This window comes from Rattus rattus, chromosome 5, assembly GCF_011064425.1.
Source record: "Rattus rattus isolate New Zealand chromosome 5, Rrattus_CSIRO_v1, whole genome shotgun sequence".
Lineage (NCBI taxonomy): Eukaryota > Metazoa > Chordata > Mammalia > Rodentia > Muridae > Rattus > Rattus rattus.
Window position 1 is genome coordinate 96,862,331 of NC_046158.1, and position 24,110 is coordinate 96,886,440.

The 24,110-nt window shown below is 52.2% G+C and overlaps 1 protein-coding gene across 1 annotated transcript; it reads right to left on the reverse strand.

Annotated features, from left to right (window-relative positions):
* Positions 1 to 852: 852 nt before the first annotated feature.
* Plcb2 (phospholipase C beta 2) lies at positions 853 to 20,331 on the reverse strand. Its single transcript, XM_032903928.1, has 32 exons — positions 20,174 to 20,331; positions 17,100 to 17,177; positions 16,454 to 16,522; positions 15,759 to 15,899; positions 15,548 to 15,627; positions 15,387 to 15,440; positions 15,212 to 15,287; positions 11,861 to 11,961; positions 11,553 to 11,719; positions 11,315 to 11,461; positions 11,010 to 11,167; positions 10,720 to 10,802; positions 10,362 to 10,446; positions 9,573 to 9,735; positions 9,383 to 9,507; positions 9,202 to 9,298; positions 7,618 to 7,702; positions 7,382 to 7,506; positions 6,692 to 6,846; positions 5,993 to 6,157; positions 5,430 to 5,529; positions 4,645 to 4,749; positions 4,415 to 4,509; positions 4,217 to 4,289; positions 3,949 to 3,993; positions 3,616 to 3,826; positions 3,374 to 3,536; positions 3,120 to 3,196; positions 2,935 to 3,030; positions 2,298 to 2,355; positions 1,670 to 1,756; positions 853 to 1,317 (listed from the first exon to the last, which is right to left on the reverse strand). Exons 1-32 carry the CDS (start codon positions 20,255 to 20,257, stop codon positions 1,114 to 1,116), a joined length of 3,552 nt encoding a protein of 1,183 aa, XP_032759819.1. The 5' UTR covers positions 20,258 to 20,331; the 3' UTR covers positions 853 to 1,113.
* Positions 20,332 to 24,110: the final 3,779 nt, after the last annotated feature.

Genomic DNA, 24,110 nt, shown 5'->3' on the forward strand with positions numbered 1-24,110 from the left:
ACTGGGATTAGCCCTGGTCAGGGGACACAAGGAAGGGGCACATCTGTGGGGGGTTAGAGAAGAGTAACATCATCTTTTAAGGGTTATGGCATCAGTATCAGCAGACAGGGAAGCCAGAGAGAGGCAGGGCCACTTGACAGGGCCCCAGAAGGGTCTTCGCCCTTCCTGCAGCTCCCAAGGGACCCATTTTCCACACACCATTCAAGCAGCTTCATTCAGAGGGGAAAGACCTTCCCTCTGTCTTTTCCTAACTGGAGAACAGTGGCCAGGCTAAGGTGGGAGAGTCTGGGTTTGGGTTCTTTGGTAGGAAGGAGAAAAAGAAATAAACCAGATAAAGTCAGTAAAGAAAATGATGAACTCAAGCCCCACGGAAAACTGGTGACACAGCTGCTGGGAAGTGCAGACGGAGAAAACAGGGTGAGCCAGTTCCAGAGTTGGAGAGAGAGCACCCTTTGCCATCAGGCATAGCCCCCACACCCCCAATACTCGATCAGTTGAGGGGCAGCTGAGAAAGCTTCCCTGTGCAGCCTTCTGTCCCCATAGGTAGGAGGCTACGGCAGGGGCCTTTGCTGCCATTCTGAAAGTAGCCCTTCCCAGAGAGCCTTGAGGCAGTACCAGGCTCTGCCTTAAGGAGTTGGCAACACTGTACTCAAGGCAGCCCTAGAAGGTGCAGCTAGAAGCCTGCCTCAAGGCAACAGGAAGAGGCCTTGGTTCTGCTGGAGCCACACCCACAGAGTGAAGGCTCCAGGAAGCAAAGCCAAGCGTCCAGGAAAGGGAACGGAGCTCCAAGTGGAGAGCCCCCGCATGTACGTTAGGAAAGGCAGAGGGTAGACCAGGACCCAATTTCCTCTCTCTTGGTCCGTATTCCTTTGCCTTCAATAAGTATATGGCACTACAGGTGGGACAGACAGAAGAAGCCAGCTTAGAAAAGACTCGGGTTCCATGGGGCTCTTGCCCCAATGGTCTCCCATTTCTGCCTTATGTGGCTGAGAAGCGGCGCTGCGGCAGCCAAGGCAGCCCCAGGCTCCCACAGCCCCAGAGTAATAAGGTCCTTTTCTCCCGAGGAGAAAGGCGTGGATATCCTTGCTAAAATGTCGGGGTGAGATGCTGGCATCAGAGGCGGCTCTCCTGGGTGTCTGTCTTGTTCACAAGTGGCTCCTGTGGACACGACTCCTCAGAGGCCTCACAGGGCCCCTCAGGCTTCTCTTCTGCTTCCGTGGGGAAGCAGGCCTTGAAGCAAGCCCGCACTGACTCCTTTACTTCAGCCTCCAGGCCCTTCATCTTGGCCTCATACTCTGCCAGCGCCTTCTCCTGGAACTGTGGGGACAGCAGGGACCATTACCTGGCTCAGGAGGGGGCCTTGCCTGCCCTCCCCCACCCCCGCCGCCCAGACTTTAGAATACTAATACTGTGCCCATTCTATTCAGGACTTCCCAGGGACTGGGTTAGGAATTGAGAGAATGAGGCTCATCGAAGAACTTTCTAGGAGAAATATCAAGCAAACAAATGTGTAGAGATGCCTCATTCGAAGGAGCCTTGGGACACCCTGAGAACCTGCCTCTGACCCACTGGTGACACCTGACCTCTTGCGTGGAGCCCCTGGGGTTGAACCCCTTTTCACCCAAGAGCCCATTTAGCTCCACTGGGGCCAGGACAGAGGTCACCTCACCTGCTTCTCCATTGCCTGGATCTGCTCCAGGCAGGCTGTCTGCTTCTCTTCCAGCTTCTCCTGGTGACGCTCCAGGGTCTCTGTCATCTGGGTACAGGTGAGAGACAGAGAATCCGGTAGGTAGACAAGCAACATAGAGAGACTTGGAGCAAATTCCTTAACCTCTGGGCAGCTTTTGCAATGTGTAAAATGAGGTAATCGGACTTGGCTCAGGATTGTGAAGGATCACATGTCTGGTCCACAGGAAGCGCTTGTCACAGGGCCTGACACAGGGTCAGGCCACAGTAGGTGGAAGGCCTGTTACTGTGGTCAGCAATGCCCAGGGAAGGAGCTTTAGGTCTATTCTCAGCAGTGTTTCCCTTCCTCTTTCCATTCCATGGCGCCTCAGGAAGCCTTCCTCTCCCACCCCATCCAATCACATCCTCCCTCGACCTCATGTTCCCCAGGCAGTTCCCTTCTGGCTGGCAGCCGCCACCCACGCCACCCACAGGCCAGACCCTTGGGATACTTCCTCCCTTTCCTCGCTGCATGGACACTCTGGACAGCCTGCTATCAGGGCTCGAAGGAAGGACACTCATCCCCACACACACCTACGGAGAGGATGACTGGGAAGGACCAGCCAGCGTACCTGCTTGACAGCCTGCACCACTTCCTGGATGTGGGAGTTGTTAATTTCTCTCTTGAGCCTGTTGATAGGATTGGAGTTTTATAAAGAGACAGGGTCGATAAATTATCCTAAGGGTAAAACAAATAAGAACTCCATCTCTGAAGCAGGAAGGAGCGGAGAGACCAGCATGGAAGATGGGGAAGGGGTGTTGGGGAGCCCTGGGTCCACTTCCTTATTAAAACACTCTGGGGGTTGGGGATTTAGCTCAGCGGTAGAGCGCTCGCCTAGCAAGCACAAGGCCCTGGGTTCGGTCCCCAGCTCCGGAAAAAAAAGAAAAAGAAAAAAAAAAAACCACTCTGACATAAAGGTATCCAGGGTGGGCACCATGGAGAGTGCAGACATCTAAGGGGACAGGATGCTACCCCTAGGCTCCATCTCCTTCTCTGTGCATCGTTTTCCTTCTACTGCTCCTCTCTCCTTAAGTAGTGTTAGCATCTGTGTTTTGCTCAAGGGAGAGATACAGTGATGGGACCAACTTGTAAAGGGCCAAGACAGCGGCAGATCTATGGGAATCAAGTTAGGAGCCATTGTAGGGTTGACCCTCTTCCAGCTGGAGTTCCGTCTGCTCAGATGGGGCTCCCTCCCCTTCAGGGTTTACCTCTCCTGGGCCACCTTGTCTGTGGTGACTTTGGTCATGGCTTGGATCCGCTCCAGCCTTTTGGCCTCCAGTTTTTTCTTCATCTCTTTGGTGTCACTGCGGACAGACAGGGGGGAGATATTCTGTGGTTCGCAGCCTTTGGCCGAAGGTAGGGGCAAGTAAGTAGTCAAGAGGGGCAACTTTACGTTTCCGAGGTCTCCTTGAAGGTCTTGAGTTCAGCAGCCTGTTTCTCTCTGGCCAGTTCCATCATCTTGGCGATTTGCTGGGAAGGAAGGAAGGAAGAAAGGAAGGATGGAAGGAAGGAAGAAAGGAAGGAAGGAAGGAAGGAAGGAAGGAAGGAAGGAAGGAAGGAAGGAAGGACGGACGGACAAGTTTAGTGAGAAGCTCTTGGCTGGGCAGAAGAGGTGGAGTTGGTTGCTGCAGCCGCTGTGTCCCTCACCTCGGTCACGTGCTGCTCCTTACGCTTGAGGACACAGCGGTACTGCTCCTCGCCTTGCTGCTGCAGCTCCTGCTCCAGCCTGTCCTTCAGATCCTGCACGCGGGGGTCCGGTCCCTCGAGGACCTCCCTAGGCACCACGACGGTCTCCTCACAGGGCACGATCCTGTGGAAGCCACGAGGGAACAGAACCTGAGCCAGGTACCACTACTCTTGGGAAGGCAGGACACCACCGAAGCCCTTACCTCTTCTTGCGGGAGCCCTTGCCCGGGCGGAGCTTGCAGCTTGCTGCTGGGTCCTGGAGCTCAGCCAGCTGTGCGGCGCCACGCTGCAGCAGCTCCTCCCAGCGCCGGGCTCCACGCCGCTCCAGCTCTCGAAGCTCCTTCTCATGTCTCCGCTGCAGCTTCACCACGCCTTTCAGCTCCCGCAGCTCTTCCAAGCTGGTGGTCTGTGGCTCTGCAGAGGCATGGCCAAGGTGCTGTGCCACCCAGAGCATCCTCCCTGTGCTGCAGGCCCGAGAGTCCCAGGCTCTCCCCTCCAGATCCTGCCCTGTGAGCACATGGCTTAGCAGGCCTTACCTGCCACTTCTTTCGTAGCTTCCTCCTTGGCCTTGGTCCCAGGCGCTGTAAGAGCACAGGGCTGGACTGTCAGGTGCCTTGGAGGCACCTCAGTTTGGTTCCTGCGGGGTTGTAGTTTAAGCCCTCTGCAACTCCCCCTCTCTTAGTGTGGAGGCTTCAGACTCAGATCTTCCCTCCCCGGATGAAAGTGTTAGTCTTCGGGGGACTATGGGTGTGGTGGGAGAGGTGCAGGGCTATCCACTAGGTAGGTGGACCCAAAACTACCTACCTGTTGACCCATTGCCTGCGGAGACTGGAGCCCCGTTGGACTGGCTGGCAACAGGAATCCCAGAGAAGAGCTTCTGTATGAGGGTGGCCTGTTAGAACGGTGGCTCTAACAGGACACTCCCTGAATAGGGGACTCTGCCCCTCCCCACTCATTCCACAGTTTGTGGAGGGTTCTGTCAGTGGTCCTGGCAACACACACCTCAGGCAGACTTCCTGTCACTTCTTTGAGCTTCACAGACTTCTTATCATGGGCACTGAAGTACTTGATGGGGTTGGCGAGAGCCACAGTAAGATCTGGGGAGCACAGGATATGACCAGTGCATGTGTGTGGAGTTTAAAGTCTAGAAGGATCCATCTACCACCCTCTCTCACTCCACTTCAGTTACTGGCTTAATGAACAGAGCACTTGGGGCCAGGCACAGGTCCTACCTGCCCACGTGTCAGGTACGTAGTCCTTCATCTCCAGGAAGACGAAGAGAGCAGGCATTGTGAGAGGCATGTTGCTCTCACTGCGCAGGCACAGATGGTGGTATCCTGTGGAACATGGTGAGGTGGATGGTAAGCCAGAGCCCACTCCTGCTCAGTACCACAGCACAAACAAGCCCTTAGGACTCCTGGCTGAGAGCCAAGGCCAGGGTTAGAACTCTAACGCTGCGCTTCCCTACCGTGTGGCTTTGGGCAGGCTAGGTTAACCCTGGGTTAATGCCTCAAATATCTGCTGTGTGTGTTTATTATGAGCATGTGTTATACGCCCTTCACACCTTCTTATTACATTTTAATTCATCTACTCTGCGTGTGCTTGAACGCACACGCAGAGGTCAGAGGACACCTTGTGGGAACTGGCTCTCTCTCTTTCACCATGTGGTGTCTAGGGTCAAACTCGGATCATTAGGCTTAGCAGCGAGTGTCTCTACCCGCTGAGCCATCGCTCCAGCTCCTCTCACACATTCTAAGTGCCCAGAAATGCCAGCTGCTCAGGAATCTGTAACACTGACTCCGGAAGATCATGGGCATTCTGTTAGGTGGGCAGAGTTCCCACCAGTCAGGTTCCTGTACAAAGTCTATTTCTGTCCCACTCCTTAGATCAGCTGATAACATGAGGGAGGACGCTGAGACCTCAGAGACCCTGCCTGAATGCCATTCCCGCCCCCCAGCCAGGATGCTGGTCTTGGTCTCAGACTCTCTGCAAGCAGTGAAGACCCCCGACTCCTTACCGGAATGTAAGGCATTGATGGGGATGATGCGATGTCCAATAAATTTGCCGCCTTCTTCCATCACAGCTATCCTGAGGGAGGCCAGCTCAGGCACCAAGATCTACAGTAGTTTAGGACAGCAGAGTCTGAGGAGTGGACAGGCCCCTCCCCTTGACTCCTGAAGTCTCACTCAATGCCAGGAGGAGACCCTGCCAGGCACTGCTAGATTTGGTAAGGTTAGGCAGAAGCAATGCCCTGTGACACATACAGGCAGCTTCCAGTTTGAGCCAGGCTCACATGGGAAAGTGGACTCAGATGTACAGCCCAGGACAGTGGGCCCATGCGAACAGCCCTTGGCAGCTGCCAACCAGTGTCCAAGGAGATAAAGAGCCCCATCCTCCCCTAGCTTCTGGGCTGAGAGTTCGTGTTCCGATCCCTAATCCTAATGTACAAGTTCTCCCACCCCGCCCCCCACACAAGCAAACCTAGTGAACGTGAGTTTGGGACTTCTGAACGTTAGGAAGGCATACCAGGACAGGCCAAGCACTAGGGACAGACACCAGTGCCAGCCCCATCCCTAGCACCTTCTCAAAAATGAAGGGTTCCTCCTTCCAGACAGGATTGATGGAGTTAGCAGTAGGTGACAGCTTGGTACGATAGCGCCTCTTGGGGTCCCCTGGGAGGCCAAACAGTTCTACTTCCACATAGGTGCGCACACTGCGCTCTGACAGGAACTGCCCAGAGATGACCTAAGGGTGAGAACCCAGGGGAGACCAGCATTAGATATCCCACCCCAGTTGATTCCTAAGCCTGTGGGGCTTCTGCCCCCATAAGGCCAAGCATCTACTGTGGGTATCGTGAAGGTCCCCTTTCAGCATTGGCCATCAAATAGCGGCGGTGTGACTCAAGATTTACAGGCAAGCTCTAAGGACCTGAGTGCTTCCAGGACTTGGGAGAGGCAGGCCACCCAGACAAGAAAGGAGCAACAGATGTTTACCCCCGTCTAGAACCTGGGCTTCTGCTGCCCAGCATGGCTCAGACTCTCTTTCTCTCCCCTCCCCCACTAGAGTCTCAGCCCTTCCCTTTGGTTTCCATGGGGACCAAGAGGCAGACTCCAGTGCTGAGGAGGAGGCAGTTTCCAAGGCAACTTGCCACTGCAGGAACTGGCTGGGGCTGAAGTCTTCAAGATATCAGGAAAGGGGGTTGAGGTAGAGGGGTGGGCTTCTTGGCCTTCCTTCTCAAGAACCCAGCCCTCCCAGACACTTGTCAACCCTGGGCCTTGCCGTAATGGAAAGGGTGGTGGCAACCACCACATCAATGCGGTCCACTGAGAAGGGGTTGAACTGCTTGTCCTGCCTGCGCATGAACTCGTGCTTTAGGAGGTAGCCACTCTGCCCGTTGAACTCAAACAGTGCCATGTTCTGCTGCATGGGCAGATCTGGGGGGACAAGAGGATGCAGTGAGGATGGTGTAACCTGGATCCATTCACAGTCTCTTTTCAATACTTTCCACCAGCCTTTTGTTTTTTGTCTCAGGAATGGGAGAATTTGGGTAGATCATGAAGGTGAGAGTTTCTCATGTCCCATCCCAGTCCCTTGGCCATACCTAGACTTTCAGGAAGGGCCTTTCAACCAGTCAGCAAGGAGTAATGGTATGACCGGGATGCAAATTCACAGAGGATCTGGGGTAGCTGGCACAGATGTGACATCCAAACAGAGCAGCCAGAACCCATGCCAGCCTTTGTGTCGTATGTATGTTCCCATATGTGAACAGCTCAACAGGCATGAGGGAATGTGCCCCTCCCCAAAGTGCTCTCGCCACCAGGGTATGCTCCCAGAGCCTATGCCAACACAGCACCCAGTAGGCATCAAAGAACTTTATCTAGGGAGGGGTAAAGATAGGATAGGCAGGGCCCAGAGGAGGGCTCTGGGGTGGGGGTGGGGGTCTGGGAATGGTTTAGGAAGTGCCCTTACCCATTGTCTGGAAATTCAGGGCAACCATCTGACATCCGGCATTCCAGAACATCTGGGGCATGTAGTTGGAAGAGTCCATGCGTGTGCCCTTGGGGTACACGCGGCTCATCTGGCGTTTATTATAGCTGTTGTTGGGTATAGGAGCTAGCCAAGGCCGCCTGCACCAGCAGGACCCCAGACCCTCCCGCAAGCCCCATCCCACCAGGGGGCCTTGTCTGGCAAAGCCTCAAGGATACTCCACAAACTGCATGGAGGCCTTGGAGAGCAGCTCGTAGGCCTTGAGCTCGGTGAAGGAAGAGACAAGGTAACTCCTGTTCTTCTCTGTGCAAGGGAGGAAGGGAGGGGAGTCCACGTCAGGGCGCCCCTCTCTCAGCCCTGCCTTCCTTTGGGGGCACTTTCCCCCACAAAGAGGTGCTTCCAACCCAGGAGTCTGTTGAGGTCTGAGGAGCCAGATTTGAGACTATAAATGTGCTGGGGTAAAGGGACACCGGGGTGGGCATGCAGGAGGGAACCTGCATCATGGTGGGAAAGAGTGACGGCTAAGCCATGGATAGGCATGTAGGGTGTGGCAGACATATGAGGCTGAGGCCAGGGTGTCAGGAACATGGGGTACACACACCTGTGAGAGAGCAGCTGGGGCATGTAGTTGAAAGAGACCATGCGTATGCCCCTGGGACACACAAAGCTCACATTTTGTTTGTTATAGCTGTACCTGAGCATAGTGCTGGCCAAGGCTGCTTGCAGGACCCCAGGCCTTCCTGCAAGACCCAGCTGGGGGACCTTGGCTGGTGAACCCTTACGGTTACCCAGGCAGTGATGTTTACAGGGAGTGAAATGTGCAAGCAGTCAGCAAGTGCAGAGGGGAGCTGGATAGAAAGGGTAGTACCCCATTCCCTCCAAACATATCCCGGGTGTGCCTAGGGAGCAGACCAGGTTGAGAATTCAGATATGGGGAGTCAGTGTTACAGAGATCCACCTGCACGAGAGTGCTCAGAGAGGTGCTCATGTTGGGGAGACGCACAGAGGGTGGGAAATGCACTCAACAGCATCTTGAAAAGATCGGGGCAAACGTCATGGCGACACACAAAAATGGAAGGATCCGATGAGGTACGTGAGCCTCTGGAGATTGCTCTGCCTTCCACTCATGGAAACTCTCTTCCCTCCCCCGTCCTCTTCTTTAGATGGGCCCTCTCTATGTAGAGTCCTGGCTGTTCTGGAACTTGCTATGCAGACCAGGATGGCTTCTAATTCACAAAGCTCAGCCTGCTTCTGGCTCTGAATGCTAGGATTAAAGGTATGCTCTCCCAGGAACTCTTCCTCCAGGTCTGGGGCTCCTAGACTTGGGGCAGCACTTGAGAGAGTTCAGTCCTGGGAGCTGCACAACCTTAGGAAACTGCAGAAGCTCCAGACAGGCCTGGCTGAGGTGGCCTGTCATACCTGCCGGTCACTGCCACACACCAGAACGTTCCGTTTGCTGCCAAGTTCTTTAGTCCAATGCTGGGAGCCACTGCCACTTAAACAAGCCCTTTGCCTGACTCCTAAGCTGGGTATTTATAGATAAGGCACTTCGCAAGAGGGAGCAGGTCAGGGGTTGGGGATTTAGCTCAGTGGTAGAGCACTTGCCTAGGAAGCACAAGGCCCTGGGTTCAGTCCCCAGCTCCGGAAAAAAGAACCAAAAAAAAAAAAAAAAAAAAAAAAAAAAAAAGAGGAGCAGGTCCCTTCCTTTCATTCCACTCACAAGGCCACTCTTGAACCAGTACAGCCTGCTCCTGAACCCAGCCTGCCTCCTCTCCCCGACCACCCTGTACTAACGTACATACGTGCAGAGAACTCGAAGGAGATAAACTTGGTGGGCTGGATGTAATTGACAAGGCTGGACATTTCCTCATAAGCTGTCACCTCCAAGCCTGCTGTGCCCTAGAGGAGAAAGGAGAATACAGAGACCGTACAGTAGCACATGGCCATGCAGAGAGAGTACCACAGCGGCCAGTCCACACACACCTCATCAGACTGCATCTTCTTAATTTCTTCTTCATCCAGGTTTCCTGACTCCTCCTCTTCCTCTTCTTCCACCTCCTCCTCCTCCTCTCCCTCCTCCACCTCAGTCTGGTCCTCAGCAGTCCACCCTGCCACACAGTTTTGTCAGCCCTGGCTCTCCCCCATCCCCACCCCACTCCTGTTACTCACTCACCCGAGTCCTCTTCTACAGGGACACTAGATGGGAGGCCGCCCTCGGACACCCCATCAGGCTTCTTGCTGGGGGATGCTGGCCCAGAAAACTGGTTCTTCTTATTCTTAATGAGGATCTTGCCCCGGAGGTCCTCAGGGCTGGGCAGAGGCATGCCAGGTTTCAGCTGTAGACAGGGAAGAGGTGGGTACCATTGCTTCCCCTCTGGTGTGTCCCTGTGGTGTGGGCCTATGTTGTTGCCTCACCTCCAACCACTGTCCCTTGTGTCTTGGCAAGAATGTCTCTTTCGCACATTCCTTCTGACTAGACCGATTTTTTCACGTGCTCACTGAACCTCTGTCATCTTCCAGATTTCACCTTACCCATCGCACCCCTCCAAAAAGCCTTCCTTCATCCTCTGAGACCCGAGCACTGCCTCCCATAGCAACTCACAGCTGGCTGTAATTGGCCTGGACACTTGTCTGTCTCCTCATGAAGAGGGTCAGAGGCCTGGGCCAGCAGTTGTGGTGTTTGGTTTGTTGTTTTGTTTTGTTTGTTTGTTTGTTTGTTTTAGATAGGGTCTCAGTATGCAGCTCAGATTGGCATGTAGCTTGAAATATTCCTGCCAACAACCTCTCAAATGTAAGTGCCACCATGCCTAACATTCAACCAAGTTTCTGACACTGGTAGACCCCTAATTCTAGCATACTCTCTGACACATGGTAGATAACAGGACCCCAGACTCACAATCTATCAAGTAAATTCAACTCTCTTTGTCCTGCTAACCTGGTTCCTACAAGACTGAGCACTCACAGGAAAGTTTTCCAGGGGATCTGTGAGCAAGGTCTCTCCAAACATGGTCCGGCAGTACTCGGCCATCTTAGCCTGTTGGCGGGGTCTGTTAGCAGCGGACAAAAGTACAGGTAGGGGTTAGTTGCCTAGCACTGACCTCTTCCCATCTTCAGTGCCCTGATAACCCAGATCAGGAGTACCAGGAAGTGGCAGGTAGGGACAGAGGAAGGAGAAGCTGAGAGGAAGGAGAAGCTGAGGTTCTAAGGAGACTAAACAAATGCCTAGAGGCTGGGGACAGTATATGTGGGGGTGGGGGGAAGTTCAGGCAAGAGGCTAGGGCAGAGGTAGAGAATGGTGCCAAATAGGCCAGGATACACACGAGTCCACGTGGTTTTCAAATGACAGGATGACAGGATATGGGGAGGTCTTAAAGGCACTTTCTGCAATGGCTTCGACTGCTTCCTAAAAGAGAAAGGAACCCTGTAAAGAGGGTAGCTTCTCCCTACTATTTAGTCTCAGCATACACATAAAACTAGATAGCCACCATAGCCTCCCAACAGCTTGAGGTATTCCAGATGCTTCTCCCCTTCAGCTTCACTTCCCTAACAGAAAACGCCTCAGGCCCATTCTGATGGCCACGGTAACCAGCTTCCACACCCTAAGACCCACCTTAAACAAGATATCTGTGGTCATGGTGAAGCCATGGGTGATGATGGGTTCTTCGTCGGGGGGCTTTCCTTTCCAACAATCTAATTCTACACAACGGCAGCCAGATAGCAGCACCTGGCGGTACATCTCAGCCGAGGAAGGGCCTGAAAACTGGCCAGCTGAACCAACGGAGAGAAGGAGCAAGGATGTCACTCACAGCCAGGCCAGGCCCCTCGCTACCTCCAGTCTGTCCTATTGGCAAGGTAAGCTGTAGTCGAGAAGCATCTGTGAAGGGTCCGGAGCCTGGGAGCAGCATCAGGACCCACCTGTCAGGTAGGTGTTGTGTGAGGAGTTGATGAAGTAGTGATTCAGAGGCTGTGTCATGTCTTGGTGGATCCGCAGAGTATCATGGGCCAGGACACTGTTCTCTGGTCCACAGAGAAACCAGACCATGCCCTCTGGTGACAGTTGGCCTGTGAGACAGCGGACAACAAGCAGTCCTGGCTGCAACTCAGCACCCAAGATCAGACAGGACTACATGAAGCAGGTTCCCTTGGTCCTTACCCCTCTGCACATTGATGCCGCTGGGCTCGTACTTGTCGATGAGAGCCTGCACCTGCTCAGGCCAGGCTGGTGGGAACAGCAAGGAATTGAGTCGAGGGTCTCGTTGCTTCTGATTGATGAATTTGGTCAGGTGCTCCTTGGTCATGTAGGGTTTGGCTTTAGCATGACTATAGGCCAGAGAGAAGAGCTCAGGTGTGTGTCCTTTGCCCTGGAGGCTTGGACTACCCTCTTCTCTTGTACAACCCTGTTACCCCCAAAAGGATGGGTAGAAGAATCACTGCCCTTCACGCCCAACCCAAGGAACTCACTAAGAAGTGAAGATCTCATCGATTTCTGGCCGAGGACAGAGGCTCATGAGGAAGCTCTTGTACACAGGTTCTGGGAAGTCCTCGGGATTGATAGCATCATTCTGGAACAACCATCACCTTGTTATCCTTCATCTCACCTGCTCAGATAAGACTCACCATGACCTACACCCAGCTCTGGGGACGGGGGACTGATCAGAGAGGAGTTTCTCAAGGCAGACAGGCGGCAGACACGCTGGGCACACAAATCTCAAGGTTGTCTTGAGCAGAATGAAGAGGACAAAATGTCATAAGCAGGGGTGCTGCTTGCCTGACAGGGTCCCAGGCTGTTACTTTTTTTTCCTTCATAAGTGAAAGAAAACATTCTAAAAAAAGCAGTTTGGGGTTGGGATTTAGCTCAGTGGTAGGCGCTTGCCTGTGGCGCAAAGCCCCTGAGTTCAGTCCCCAGCTCAAAAAAAAAAAAAAAAACAGTGTACCCAACAGTAGAGCCCTGGACTGTGAGAGCCAAAGCCTGGGGGAACTGGAGGGAGAAATACGATGGGCCCTGACATGCACGAACCCCAGTGAGTGCACATACACGAACGCACATGTGCGTGCATACACGCATGCACACACACCAAACAAAACACAAGTAATTGGGAAAAACAAACACACAAAATCGGACTTGATCAAAATTTAAAATATGCGTGCTTGCTGGGTGGTGGTGGAGCACACCTTTAATCCTAGCACTTGAGAGGCAGAGGCAGGTGGATCTCTGAGTTTGAGGCCAGCCTGGCCTACAAAGGGAGTTCCAGGGCAGCCAAGGTCACACAGAGAAATATTGCCTTGAAAAACAAACAAACAACAAATGTATGTTTATAAGGACATCATCAAGAAACTGAAGGCTAACATGAGCTAAGGAAGAATGGAGGGAAAGAGGAAGGAAGAGAGGGGTGGAGGATAGACAATCTACAAAATAGGATAAAACATTTACAAATCAAATATCCATTAAGTGTTCATTCAACAACAAAAAGATATCCCAAAGGTTGGAGAGAGGACTTGGTTGTTCAAGTCCCCACTGTGCAAGCATGAAGACCTGAGTTCAGATCCCCAGCACCCACATAAATGCTGGTCTCAGTGGTGTGTGTCTGTAGCCCCAGTGTCAGGAATGGACAGACAAGATCTCTGAAGCTCATAGCCAGTCATCCACACCGCACGTGAGCTCCAGGGTCTGTGAGAGCCCTTCCAACACTGATGGAAGCTGGAGAGAGCTCAGCAGTTAAGAGCAAGCCAGTGTTGATCTTGCAGAGGATCTGAGTTCAATTCCCAACACCCACAACAGACATCTCACAACTGCCTGCAATTCCAGCTCTAGGGGATCTGATGCCTCTGCCCCTGAGGACACCTGTACTCACACGCACATATCCACTCACAGACACACACAATCATGTAATTAAAAAACAAATAAACCTTTCAAAAATAAGATGGAGAGCAATTGAGGAAGACCCCTGACATCAACCTCCAGCCTCCCCACATGAACAAACGCATACATAAACCACAAACACACATGCGTACAAAAACCAAAAGAAATGAAAGAATGAATTTGAATGATGTTTCTGTAAAGGAGATATAGAGATGATCAATAAGTACATGAGAAGAACTTATTAGTTATTAAGCAAATACAAACTAAAGTCAAGATGAGATACCATTTCATCCCCACTAGGACAACATAAACAACAGACAGTAGCAGTGTTGATGGGCCTTAGGAACACGGGAACCCTTGTGCATGCTGGCGGGAGAGTAGACTGTGGCAGCCACTTGAGAGAACAGTTTGTCAGCTCCTCAAAATGACATAGAGTGAACATAGAGCTACCATATAGTCATATGAGCAATTCCACCTGGATATATATAGCCACGAAGACTGACAGCAAAAGCATGACAAAATGCTTGTATAAGCATTATAGTCAAAACGTGGAGAGAAACCAAATATCAACATGGAATATGATAACTGCTATATAATATCCTTCATATATATGTACACACACACACACACACACACACACACACACACACACACACGAAGTACTGATGCTACCCCATGGATGAATCTGGAAAATACAATGTTGAGTGAATAAAGCTCAACGTGGAAGACCGTGGGTTGTATGAGTCCAGAGCACATGAATTTATAGAAATAGAAACAGAAATCAGACGAACAGTATACAGGACCCTGTGCTTTTCATTTTATTCCTCCAGAAAACAAAACGTTAAATGCCCTTCAGGATCACACTGGAAGATCAATACGAGTCTTAGTTGGGGGACAAGGGTCTGAAGAGGAGAGCATGGCTACATCTTCCTTAGCACAGCTCTGCCTCTGAAGCTGGTCAGTGGCTTTTACTGGGACACAAGGGGAGCAGACAAATAAGGACACAGCTAGGGATAGAGCCTAGGAGAGAAAGTGGGCGGATGTTACTAGAAGCTGGCAGGCAGCGGGCAGGCAGTGCGAACGGCTAGGGCCACCTCAGGAGCCCAGTTCACCTTCTCCCTGCTTCATGCCTGGATCCAGTACGTGGCTGCACTTGGGGTCACCAGTGCTACGGAGAACTCCTTGTGCAGTTTATTAGGATGGCTGCTTAGAGTCTTAGCTCTGCTCATTTCTGGTGTCCTAAATTCTTACCAGGAGAAACATTTCGTGGGGTGAGACCTTGTAATTACACAAGGGCACTGGCCAAGGTGGAAAATGACTTGAGATCCAATACCACCCCCAAACCAGGCTTGGATCTTGGCTCTGGGCCGCATCTACCTAGAGAGCTCTTTTTTTGGTAAATCACAGAAGACATCTCATGGGGTGATCCTGCTTCTGACTTGTAATTAAAAATTAATTGTTTAATTAAAAAGAAGTGGAAAATGTGTTTCTGAATTGAGCCAAAGTCTGTGCCCTGGCAGCTTCCACTCTTGGCTCTGCCCCGCTCCCCATGCCCCTGCAGCGTCCTTCTCTGGAGCTGTCAGACCCTATGGTCTGCCTCCTGTCCCTGATGTCCCTATCTTGATCCCCCACAATGAAAACATCGAACTCCTATGCCCACTCAGCTAGGAAGGCTTGTCCCCTTGTCCTGGCTGCTGCTGTCCTCCCCAGCATGGCCTCCAGCACTGTTGGATGCAAATCTTCCCACTCTGAGTCCTGTGCTGCATTCCCTTGCCCTGGTCCCACCTTTATGCCTAGTGTCAGTAACCAGAGTTTGATTGGCTTTGGGAGCTACTGATGGGATAGCGGCGCCATTTCTGCTCTCGTCCATCACTCTCCCAGGCCGGCCATGTTTGCTCTGGTGGCAATGAGAATTAGCAGAGCTGCCTGGGGGTGGAAAAGGACTCACTCACCTTGCCTTTTGCAAGGTGACAGGCACTGAGGGCAGCTTCTACACGTTTGCGATCGGCAGGAAACATCTGGAAAAAACTGAGGGAGCAGAGAAAGGTACCAGGCAGCAGAGAAGTCAGGCCTAAGGAGGGAAGGCTTGGGGGTTGGGTGGCCTTAGGGGAAGCTCAGGAGACTCACTTCTTCACAGGGATCTTCCCTTCAGGGCTGAGCTGCATTTTAAGCTTCACCAGGCTGGAGGGATGGTCAGTAGCCCATCAGTCTGGGGACTGGTAAGCCAGCCCCTTGAGCTCAGGCAGGGAGGTGAGGAGGGGGCAGGGAGTGGGGAAACAGACACTTACATCTTGTCTAGGAATGTGCTTCGAGAAGCATTGGCTGTCATTGGGTGTTTGGCCAGAGCCAGTACATCCTCAGCCCAATCCTACAGAACACAGAGCCCAGAAGTCAAACTCCTGGTCACATGCACCTGAGCCCCTGGGTCCAGGCCTCTGACTCTCAAGAAGGTCAGGCTCTCCCAAGGGTCTACACTCTAGCCAGGTGTTGCCAAAGCACCTTGCCTACGTTCTCCTTGTAAGAGACAAAATTGTGGAAGGTGAGGTCCACCATGTCAGGGCCGGATACCACTGTGAATGTTTTCAGCAGGAAGTGGTTATCTGGAAAGTCCATGTTGAATACCTCCCGGAGTTTCTGGCTCTGTAGGAAAGAAACAGTGACACAGGGAGAGTCAGAGGTATGCCCTCAGTCTTGCCCAACATGTCTTTTCCTGTATCTCCTCATCAGCCACTTGAACTGCAGGCCACTGAGGCAGAATGGCCATGGAACCTACGAACCAAGGAAGCACAGGCCTCAGCCCCCCAACCCCCGACTCCATCACCTGCTTTGGAAAGGAGAGGCCAAGAGCTTAGCTAAGGCAGTGGGACCTAGGAATCTGGGAACATCGTTTGAAGATAGACTCTTAGCTCCTAACTCAGGGAGTCCTGCTTCCAACTGTCAGTACCTTCAATCTTCTCACAAGTTTTAGGCAAATGTAGACAAATCATTATCAAGAAGTGGGGAGCAAGGGGCAGAGGACACTTTCCAGACAGTCTGCCATACTTAGGGGCCGGAATTCCCAGCCTCAGAATCCAGGCAAGTTGATCAGCACCTTGGCCTGAGCTGCCCAGGACCCACTCATCTGGGCTCCCCACCCCCAATAGAGACTCACTCCTTGCCCTCTGCAACTCGTGGCTGCTTCTGGGTGCACTTACCTTGGGTATCTTGGCAAACTTCCCAAAGCGAGTGTCTCGGATGCTCGTGACATCCAGAAATTCCATCTCCTGGTAGCAGTTCCCAGTGGGGGTTGGGGGGAAGGTCAAGTGGAGAATAATGACACAGAGGGACAGAGCTTTCCCCTATCCCCTCACATCCTAGCTGCTGCCTTCTCTAGATGCCAAGACTGCTCCCAGCTTCCTGGATCCCTCCCCTCACCTTCTGCTTCTCTCTACGTAGGGAAAAGTACACTTCATCCCTTCCTTGGAATGAGAGCTGCAACCTGCAGCCTGTCTTTTATCCTGGAGTCCCCACCCCCATGCCCATGCCTCCTTCTGTTTCTCTAAGTGGCCACGCCTGTCCTCTGAGCCCTGAACTCTGAAATGAGCTGGAGCCATCGGAGATCGTTGCCCTTCAGCTCAGCAACTTAACTTCGCCCACTCTCTCCAAGGGATACTAACTCAAGACTAGGTGAGCCCTGGGCAGTCATGAGGTGACTGCATCGTCCCTCCCTGCCCAGAGGAGAGCCCCAGGAGCTACACTCCCTGCATCTCCTGCATCCATGTCTCCATCCTGTACCACCAGGGGTCTAGCAGAGTTCACTGAAGCAGTTGGAGTTGAGGGCCATGTTGGGTAGTGTCTTACCTTACTTTGATGTGTCCAGTATAAGTAATAGCCCTTGGGATCCACCCGAAGAATAACAGGGGAGGCTATTGAGGTTTCCTGGGGAAAAAAGGGGTCAGCTAGCTGCTCTAAGGTCTCAGGCCAACTTTCCTGGCCCAGGCCAAGGATTCAGATAGAATCCATCCCCTTCCTAGAAATCACAAAAAGGCATTCCTCTTTGTTCTCTGAGCTAACAATAGGGAGGCCTTGAGGAAGAGAGGTGCATTTTCTGGATCCCAGCAATGCCTCTACCTCTTCATGTTCTCAGGGGTCGTGGCTCCACCAAAGGATGAATATCTCTCCAAGACTCCTTGCTACCATCTGGAAAGCTTGGCACAGTGGGAGCGAGGCCCCAAGTCCTGGTCTGCACAACCAAGGCCCTGTACAATCTACGTCAGTCCTGGGCCTCAGATTTCCTTCCGTTCAACCATGAGCACAGGCTGCCCCTGCCATCCAAGTGAGCCAAAGAGACACCAAGGGCTTTCACACCTCCAAAGTGAAGAAGTCAAATCTCTTCAGCCTGAACCGTCTCAAAAGGGTTTTCTGAAGTGTGCTGGTATTAATAAGTGGGGTGCGTGGTCAGGAACGGGTTCCCAGATGCAGAAACACACCTGGGAAACTCCTATGAACCCGAGAACCCTGAGGGCTGTGGACCAGCCAGACCTTAAACTCGGTGCTTAGTGGTTAACCTTGGAGTTTGCTGAATGAATGCATAAACAAATGAGCAAACTGATCTAAATCCCTAGTCCACACTCGGCGCATAGGCCATCGTTTATTTTAATAGCCTTTGCATATATAAACAAGGTATTACAACTGAAGTTTCCAACAATGCATGATTATTGCTGTGGACACACCAGAACAGATACGGGATCTACCAAGGAAATGGTACAAGAACGGTTCCCACATTAGAGGTGGTTAGAGTACGGGGAAAGATTTGGTAAGAAAGCTGATTTTGGAGAATAGCTCTGTGGTGAGCTCTGAATCCGTTCTCCCAAGGGAGGGTCAGTGCTGGCATAGACAGGAGTCTCAGCATAGACAGGAGCCTATGAAACCCAGAAGGTGCCGGCTGGACTACCTCTGATTGAACAGTTGCTTGGGCAGTAAAATGTGAGTATTTGCTGTGCCCAGATCAGACTCATGCCTGAGGGATGGGCAAAAAGGCCCCAAAGCTGCAGAGAGAAAGACTGGTAATAAGGAGCTGAAAACCCAGTTGTGAGCGACCCCCTGAATAGAGGTACTGGGAGATTTCAAGCAATCGAGCCCCAATACGTGGAGAAGCATCTCCCCAAATCATCAAAAAGATCACCAGAGAAAGAATAAGCTTTAAGTTCTGTCAGGCTTAGGAACTCCAAGCCAGCTGTTGATAGCATGTATTCAATAAGGAACTCTCATCATTCCTCGTGCCTCTCTAGAAGGCCCTGGAAGAGAAAGAGCTGAGACCACCTTTCTCGGGAGACTGCAGTCACCCCCCACCTAGTCCTGGAAGGAGAAAGGCAAACTGCAAGTTGAAGCAAGGTTAGAGTTTCACTTCTAATTTGTTTCTGGAACAGGACTGGCTTTTGTGGGGGACCACTGGTCTATTTCCCAAGGGTGAAGGCAGGTCTGGTAGCTTGCTGACTTTCTTTCTGTAGCTAGGGGAGTTTTCCCCTCTTAGTATGTTCTGAAGGGGGCTGTTGGGGACTAAACAGAGTCACGTTTGGTTATATCCTCTACGTTACAGTTATCAATATAGCGTGACATTGTCATCTACTAACTCTACTAACTCTGCCCAAAGCAACCCGAGAGCAGAACCTGGTCATGTGTCCTGTGACCAGACTTGGTACGTTCTTGCTCAAGCAAGCCAGAGCCCAGGGACTCATAGTACTCTGGGTTGGGGAAGGGCATTGGTCAGCCAGACACACAGGTTGGACGAAGAGTTAGTTATATAGCCTTATCCCTGATGACCCCCTCAGGTTATACACACTTCCCAGAGGAACTGAGAGAGTCACTTCACTTTTCACTGTGAGTCATTTCCCTCCTTCCATAAGCTCTAAGGCCACATCACCTGCATGTCACCACCATGCCACAACCAAAGCACTTCTAACGAGACAGAAAGCACTCATGCCAGAGCCTCATTCCCACAGTTTTGACAGCTAGATGCCTTAACCTAGCATAGCCCCAAAGGGTCTAGCCTTGACTCTCCTCCTTGCATACGCACTGTTGGAAGCACCGGGCCTTCCCAACGCCAGTCTAGAGCTCTCTCTCTTAAAGGGGTCTATCCCCCTCTGAAGGACAGTCCTCATAATTCTCCTTAGACCAAAAGATTCTGTGGTTAGTGGCTGTGTTCAGGGCCCAGAAAGGCCAGAGACTACTTAGGAAGGAGCAGACTCTGGGTTGGGATACAAATGGCCTCCCCTCCCCTGCAGACAGGTTAGCAGGTTAGAAGACTGAACTGAGTTGAGCCACCACAGGGAAGCAGAAGTCAGTAAGTTCCTTCTCAGACCCCAGACCTGGAGCCTCCAGTTTTCAACTTTTGTGACTGTTCCCACAGTAGTAGCTTGAGAGAGAACATGGCTTCTCTGGGACAGGATACATCTTGTTCTGTGGACTAGGTGGTGGGGCCGGTTTTGGTCCTTGTGCCAGAGCAAACTTGGGGTGTCTGTGCTGGGAAGGGAACCTGATTGATCTCTTTTACTGATCTCAGCTGAGGAGGGAGGAGAGGGGTATGCATTTCCCTACCAACACTGAAGTTACTAGAAACAAACCTTTATCATCTTCGGGGTTTTGAAAGGGGCGAATCAGGTCCAAAGAGATTACTTTTTCTGATACTGACCACCTCCACCACACACACAACCCACCCCCTCATTCCTAAACACAGAGGCTTCCCTACAGCAGCCAGGAGCACCTATCCTCACCCCAGACTTGTTTATCTAGACTGTTGTGACAGCTGCCTGGTCAAGCCATGTAGGCGCCTGGGTGCTGGGAAGACGTAAACCAACCCTCCAGTTCTGCAAAGCTCCCAAGCAGCCCTGCCCGCGCCGCCGTCCAGTCCCCCGGGGGAGCCCAGCCCTACTCACATCGTCCCACTTGATGAAGCGCTCCCCTTGGCTCAGATATGCCTTCACCTTAGGGGGCAACAGGACAGGGTTGAGCAAAGACATGATGTCAATTGTCCCTCTTTGCAGAGGTTGGGCAAACCTCTCCAGTGGACAGGAGGAGAGAAGGAAGGAGGGCGAACTGGAGGGGAAGCTAGGCTGGGCTCACATGGCACCCGCCCAGTACTGGCCCGGAAGTCGGGGTACTCTTATAGCCTACAGGGTGGCAGTAGCGGGTAGCAGGACTCAGAGCTTCAGGCAGAGGCCCAGTTGATCTGCCTTGTAAATCAGCCTCCGCCCCCACCCGAAGTGGGGGCTGCTATGACTGTTTCTGCCCAGGGGGCTGGGCTCCCCTCCTGGGAGTCCCTCCCCGCCCCCTGCCTCAGCACTTCCTGCTCTGGGCTTCCCTCTCTGGGCTGCTGTGAATGGAGGGGCAGGCTATGAGGTTTGGAAGTGTTGGAACCAGGATCCCTGTCACAAAGGTAGTCGTCTTTGCTCAGATTTACCCCAGTGGCTGGACGAAAGTGATATATCATGAAGGACAGTGGGAGATGCCGTTACTGAGCCTCGGGCTGAGGTGAGAACACAAATAGCTCTCTTAGGAAACCGGTCCTCCAGAGAGCAGGGGTTCTGTCCTCAGAGGGTGGGCTCATTCTCAGAGGTGGGAGCCAGGGATGGGCCAGGCCACAGCTGGCACTGAGTGTTTTGAATAAGCAAAATTACTCGAACACCCAGCTCCTCTTTCTCAATGCTTCCTCCCCATGAAAATGAGAGCCAGGTGAGGCAATATGCCCGCCTCTCACCCAGGACACTTATTTGGGTCTTTGAACCTTCAGTGAAGACCTCCAGTGCACAGCTGCTGCCTCACAGAGGGGAGGCCCTCTGCTGCTAGACTCTACTTGAGTGTTCTTCACGCACAGATCCTGGAGGAGATGGTTCTGAGAGGCAGAAGGGACCCTGCGCTAGCCCCTGTTCGGGGTGTTGCGATCCTTACGACAGTCCATATCTGTCCCAGAGGTTCAGTTCCAGCCCAGATAGAGCCCAGTCACTTCCTCTTACCTAATGCACTCTTATCAAATGGCTTAGCCCCGCTGGAGAGGCTAGAAGCTTAACCCATGATTTCCTTCCCCTCTGAGGCCCTGGCTTTCTGCAGTAGGTCCCGCTAGGGGTCTCTGTGCCACCTCTGACAACTGTGAAGCCCTCCCCACGCCCTGGAACTACCCCTGTAGTTAGAAGCCAATACAGGAGAGTGTGTATGTGGCGGGGTGCGGGAGGAGGCTGAGGGGATAGTGGCAAGGAAGAACGGGTTAGATGAACAGATTGGTTAGCATTCGTGAGAATCAAAAGGTAAAAACTACAGGGCTGTGGCACTTGAAGGTGGAGGGACAGGCATCAGGAGTTCAAGCCTAGGCTACAAGCCCCTCCCCCGCAATAAAAGTAGTGAACTCCTCAGAGGAAGCTAGCTTAGAAATTGTCCCCAGAAAAACAATTCTAAGACTAGAGGAGCAGAGCCAGAGCAAGATCTGAATGAAACACATGGAAACAGCTCCCAAGCTCCTACAGGTGACAGGCGTTCCAACCCCTCCCTCAACGTCTCTCCCTGCTCCCTCCCTCTAGCCTTGGACCTTCCCAGGAGCCTCCTGGGAGCCCCTGCACATCTGGCTGTCTCCCTGGGATCAGGTTCCACCTCCGTTTGAATGAATTTTGCAAGGGAAATCCCTGCCCCTTCCCAAAGCCCTACACCTGTCACCTGCAACGGATCTGGATCTGGTCCCCATATCCAAGTTCCTCCTTCCTGTCTTGCCTGCAGCCGTAGGCCTGGAAGAGAGCCTAGAAGGGATGTCTCTGTTCCTCCTTCAAAGATTTCTGGACTCTTTGCTCCTTCAATCTCTGGCCCTAAGCCCACAGAAGAAAGGCTTTACACCTTACCCATTGACGGCATCTTCTGGACCGGCTCCGGCTGTAACATCAGTAGTATTCTCTTGCTAAATCTGGATGCCAGCCAAAAAAGTGGCGAGCTATTTGAAAGACCTTTCCTAAAGAGGGGTTTCCTCTTTTAAAAAGTACATACACGTTGCCCAGCATGGTGGCGCATGTCTGTAGTGTCAGCTCTTTGGGGAACAAACTGAAGATTGCCAGAACACTGGAGTTTAAGTTTTAAAAATATCAAGTTGACAAAGGGGAGGGGGGGCATGATGTAAATAATATCAGAGTGGCCATGGCTGAAGGAGGGAAGTCTCAGGAATACATTTGGGAAGCTGGCCTTGGACTGCCTCTTGGGCATTGCTGGTTGGAAGGCTTCCTGGCAGTCGGCCAATCTAACCCCCAGGGTGGACAGTGGAAGGGTAAGAACGCCCCCTGCTGGGCTCCTTGGAAAGCTGAGTCTGCTAGGGAAAGAGGCGGACTCAGGAATCAGCCACTCCAGGAGGTCCCTGGTAGATCTGGGTCATTTGGCACGCTGAGTTTGACAGGTGGGAGCTGTGGGCTGCAGACTGGGAGGGGCTTCTACTAACTGACTGTCTCTGCAGGGGTGCAGGGGGAGAGGGTCCCAGTCCCAGCTTCCCCTGCTCACTCATGGCACTGGACTCATGGAGTGACTGGATTTCCAATCTGCTCACCAGAAAAGTTCATATCCTCAGGTGGCAGAATTACGGACCAGGTAGATAATTTTCCTACTTGATGCAGTGGGATTCAGGAACAGGGAGGCACACTGTATGTGGGGCCCAGGGTCGGGCAACGGCTACCTTGCTCCTGAGATAGAGAGGGATCATCGTTGCATCCTCTGAAGCCTGTTTCCCTCACACTACTCTATGAGCCCAGCCAATTACCAAGGAGGACTATCTGGTGATATGAACCCTTTTCTGCACCTCATCTTTCTCACCTGTATAGTGGGGAATAATCCTACAGCATAGGGATGTTGCTGAGCCTGCTTGGGAAAGGGGTGGACCCAGAAGCAACCACTCTAGGAGGATGCTGGTAGATACGCCATCTGTGACACTGAGTTTGACATGCGGGAGCTTTGGGGAAAGAGCTGATGTTCCGCAGTTGCCTCCCAAGATTGGGTCCCAGCCACCCATGCTCACAGCCTGACCTAGGACACCCCCTTCTGCCGCTGGTTCTCCGGTGCAGGTACCGCAGGCATCTCTGTCAATTCTCCTCTTCCTCCTTCTCAGTGAGTTAGCTTCTGAATCCGTGGCTTCTGCATCTGTGGCGTCAACCAACCGCAGATTTTTTTTTTTTGAGGCTAAAAATGGCATCTGAACTGAATATGCAGACGTGTTTTCCTTGTCAGTATTTTCTATATAATACAGGATAATAAGTATTTACATGGCATTTACATATCAGGCATAAGGGAATCTCCATATGACTTACAGAATGTGGAAGGTATGGTAGGCGATATGCAAAAGCTATACCACCTTATATAAGGGGTATCTTTGGATTCTGGTGGATACGGAGACCCAGAAGCCAATGCCCCATGTATACCAAGGAATAATTTTACACACACACACACACACACACACACACACACACACACACACACACACACACACATACACAATGCTTGGATCCACCTTCCCAGAGCAAACCAAATTAGAGATGCTTCAACTATGGTCTTGAAATTGGCTGTCTCCAAGCTGCTGTCTCACACAGATACCAGCACTGGGGCTCAAATTATTAGCAAACCACAGCTTTCTGTGCGTGTCTCAGCTCAACCCCCACAGCGGATAGGACGGATATGAGGATGAGGACCCAGGGCAATCACTGTCCAGCTGTGCATCAGCTGCAACTCCATTAGCTGCCCACTGCAGTGCTGGGGGCTGAGTGTGAGTGGAGGCAGAGGCAAAAGACGGAAACGGTGCCAAGGAACTAAAGCAACCAAGAAGCTTCAAGCGCCATCTGAAACTGGAACCGTTCATTG

Coding starts and splice junctions, on each gene's coding strand:
- Plcb2 (XM_032903928.1), bottom strand. CDS start 20,257: ATGTCTTTGCTCAACCCTGTCCTGTTGCCCCCTAAGGTGAAGGCATAT. Junction 9,299..9,382: donor AGAAGATGCAGTCTGATGAG/GTGTGTGTGGAC, acceptor TTTCTCCTCTAG/GGCACAGCAGGCTTGGAGGT. Junction 1,757..2,297: donor TGGTGCAGGCTGTCAAGCAG/GTACGCTGGCTG, acceptor ACCTGTACCCAG/ATGACAGAGACCCTGGAGCG.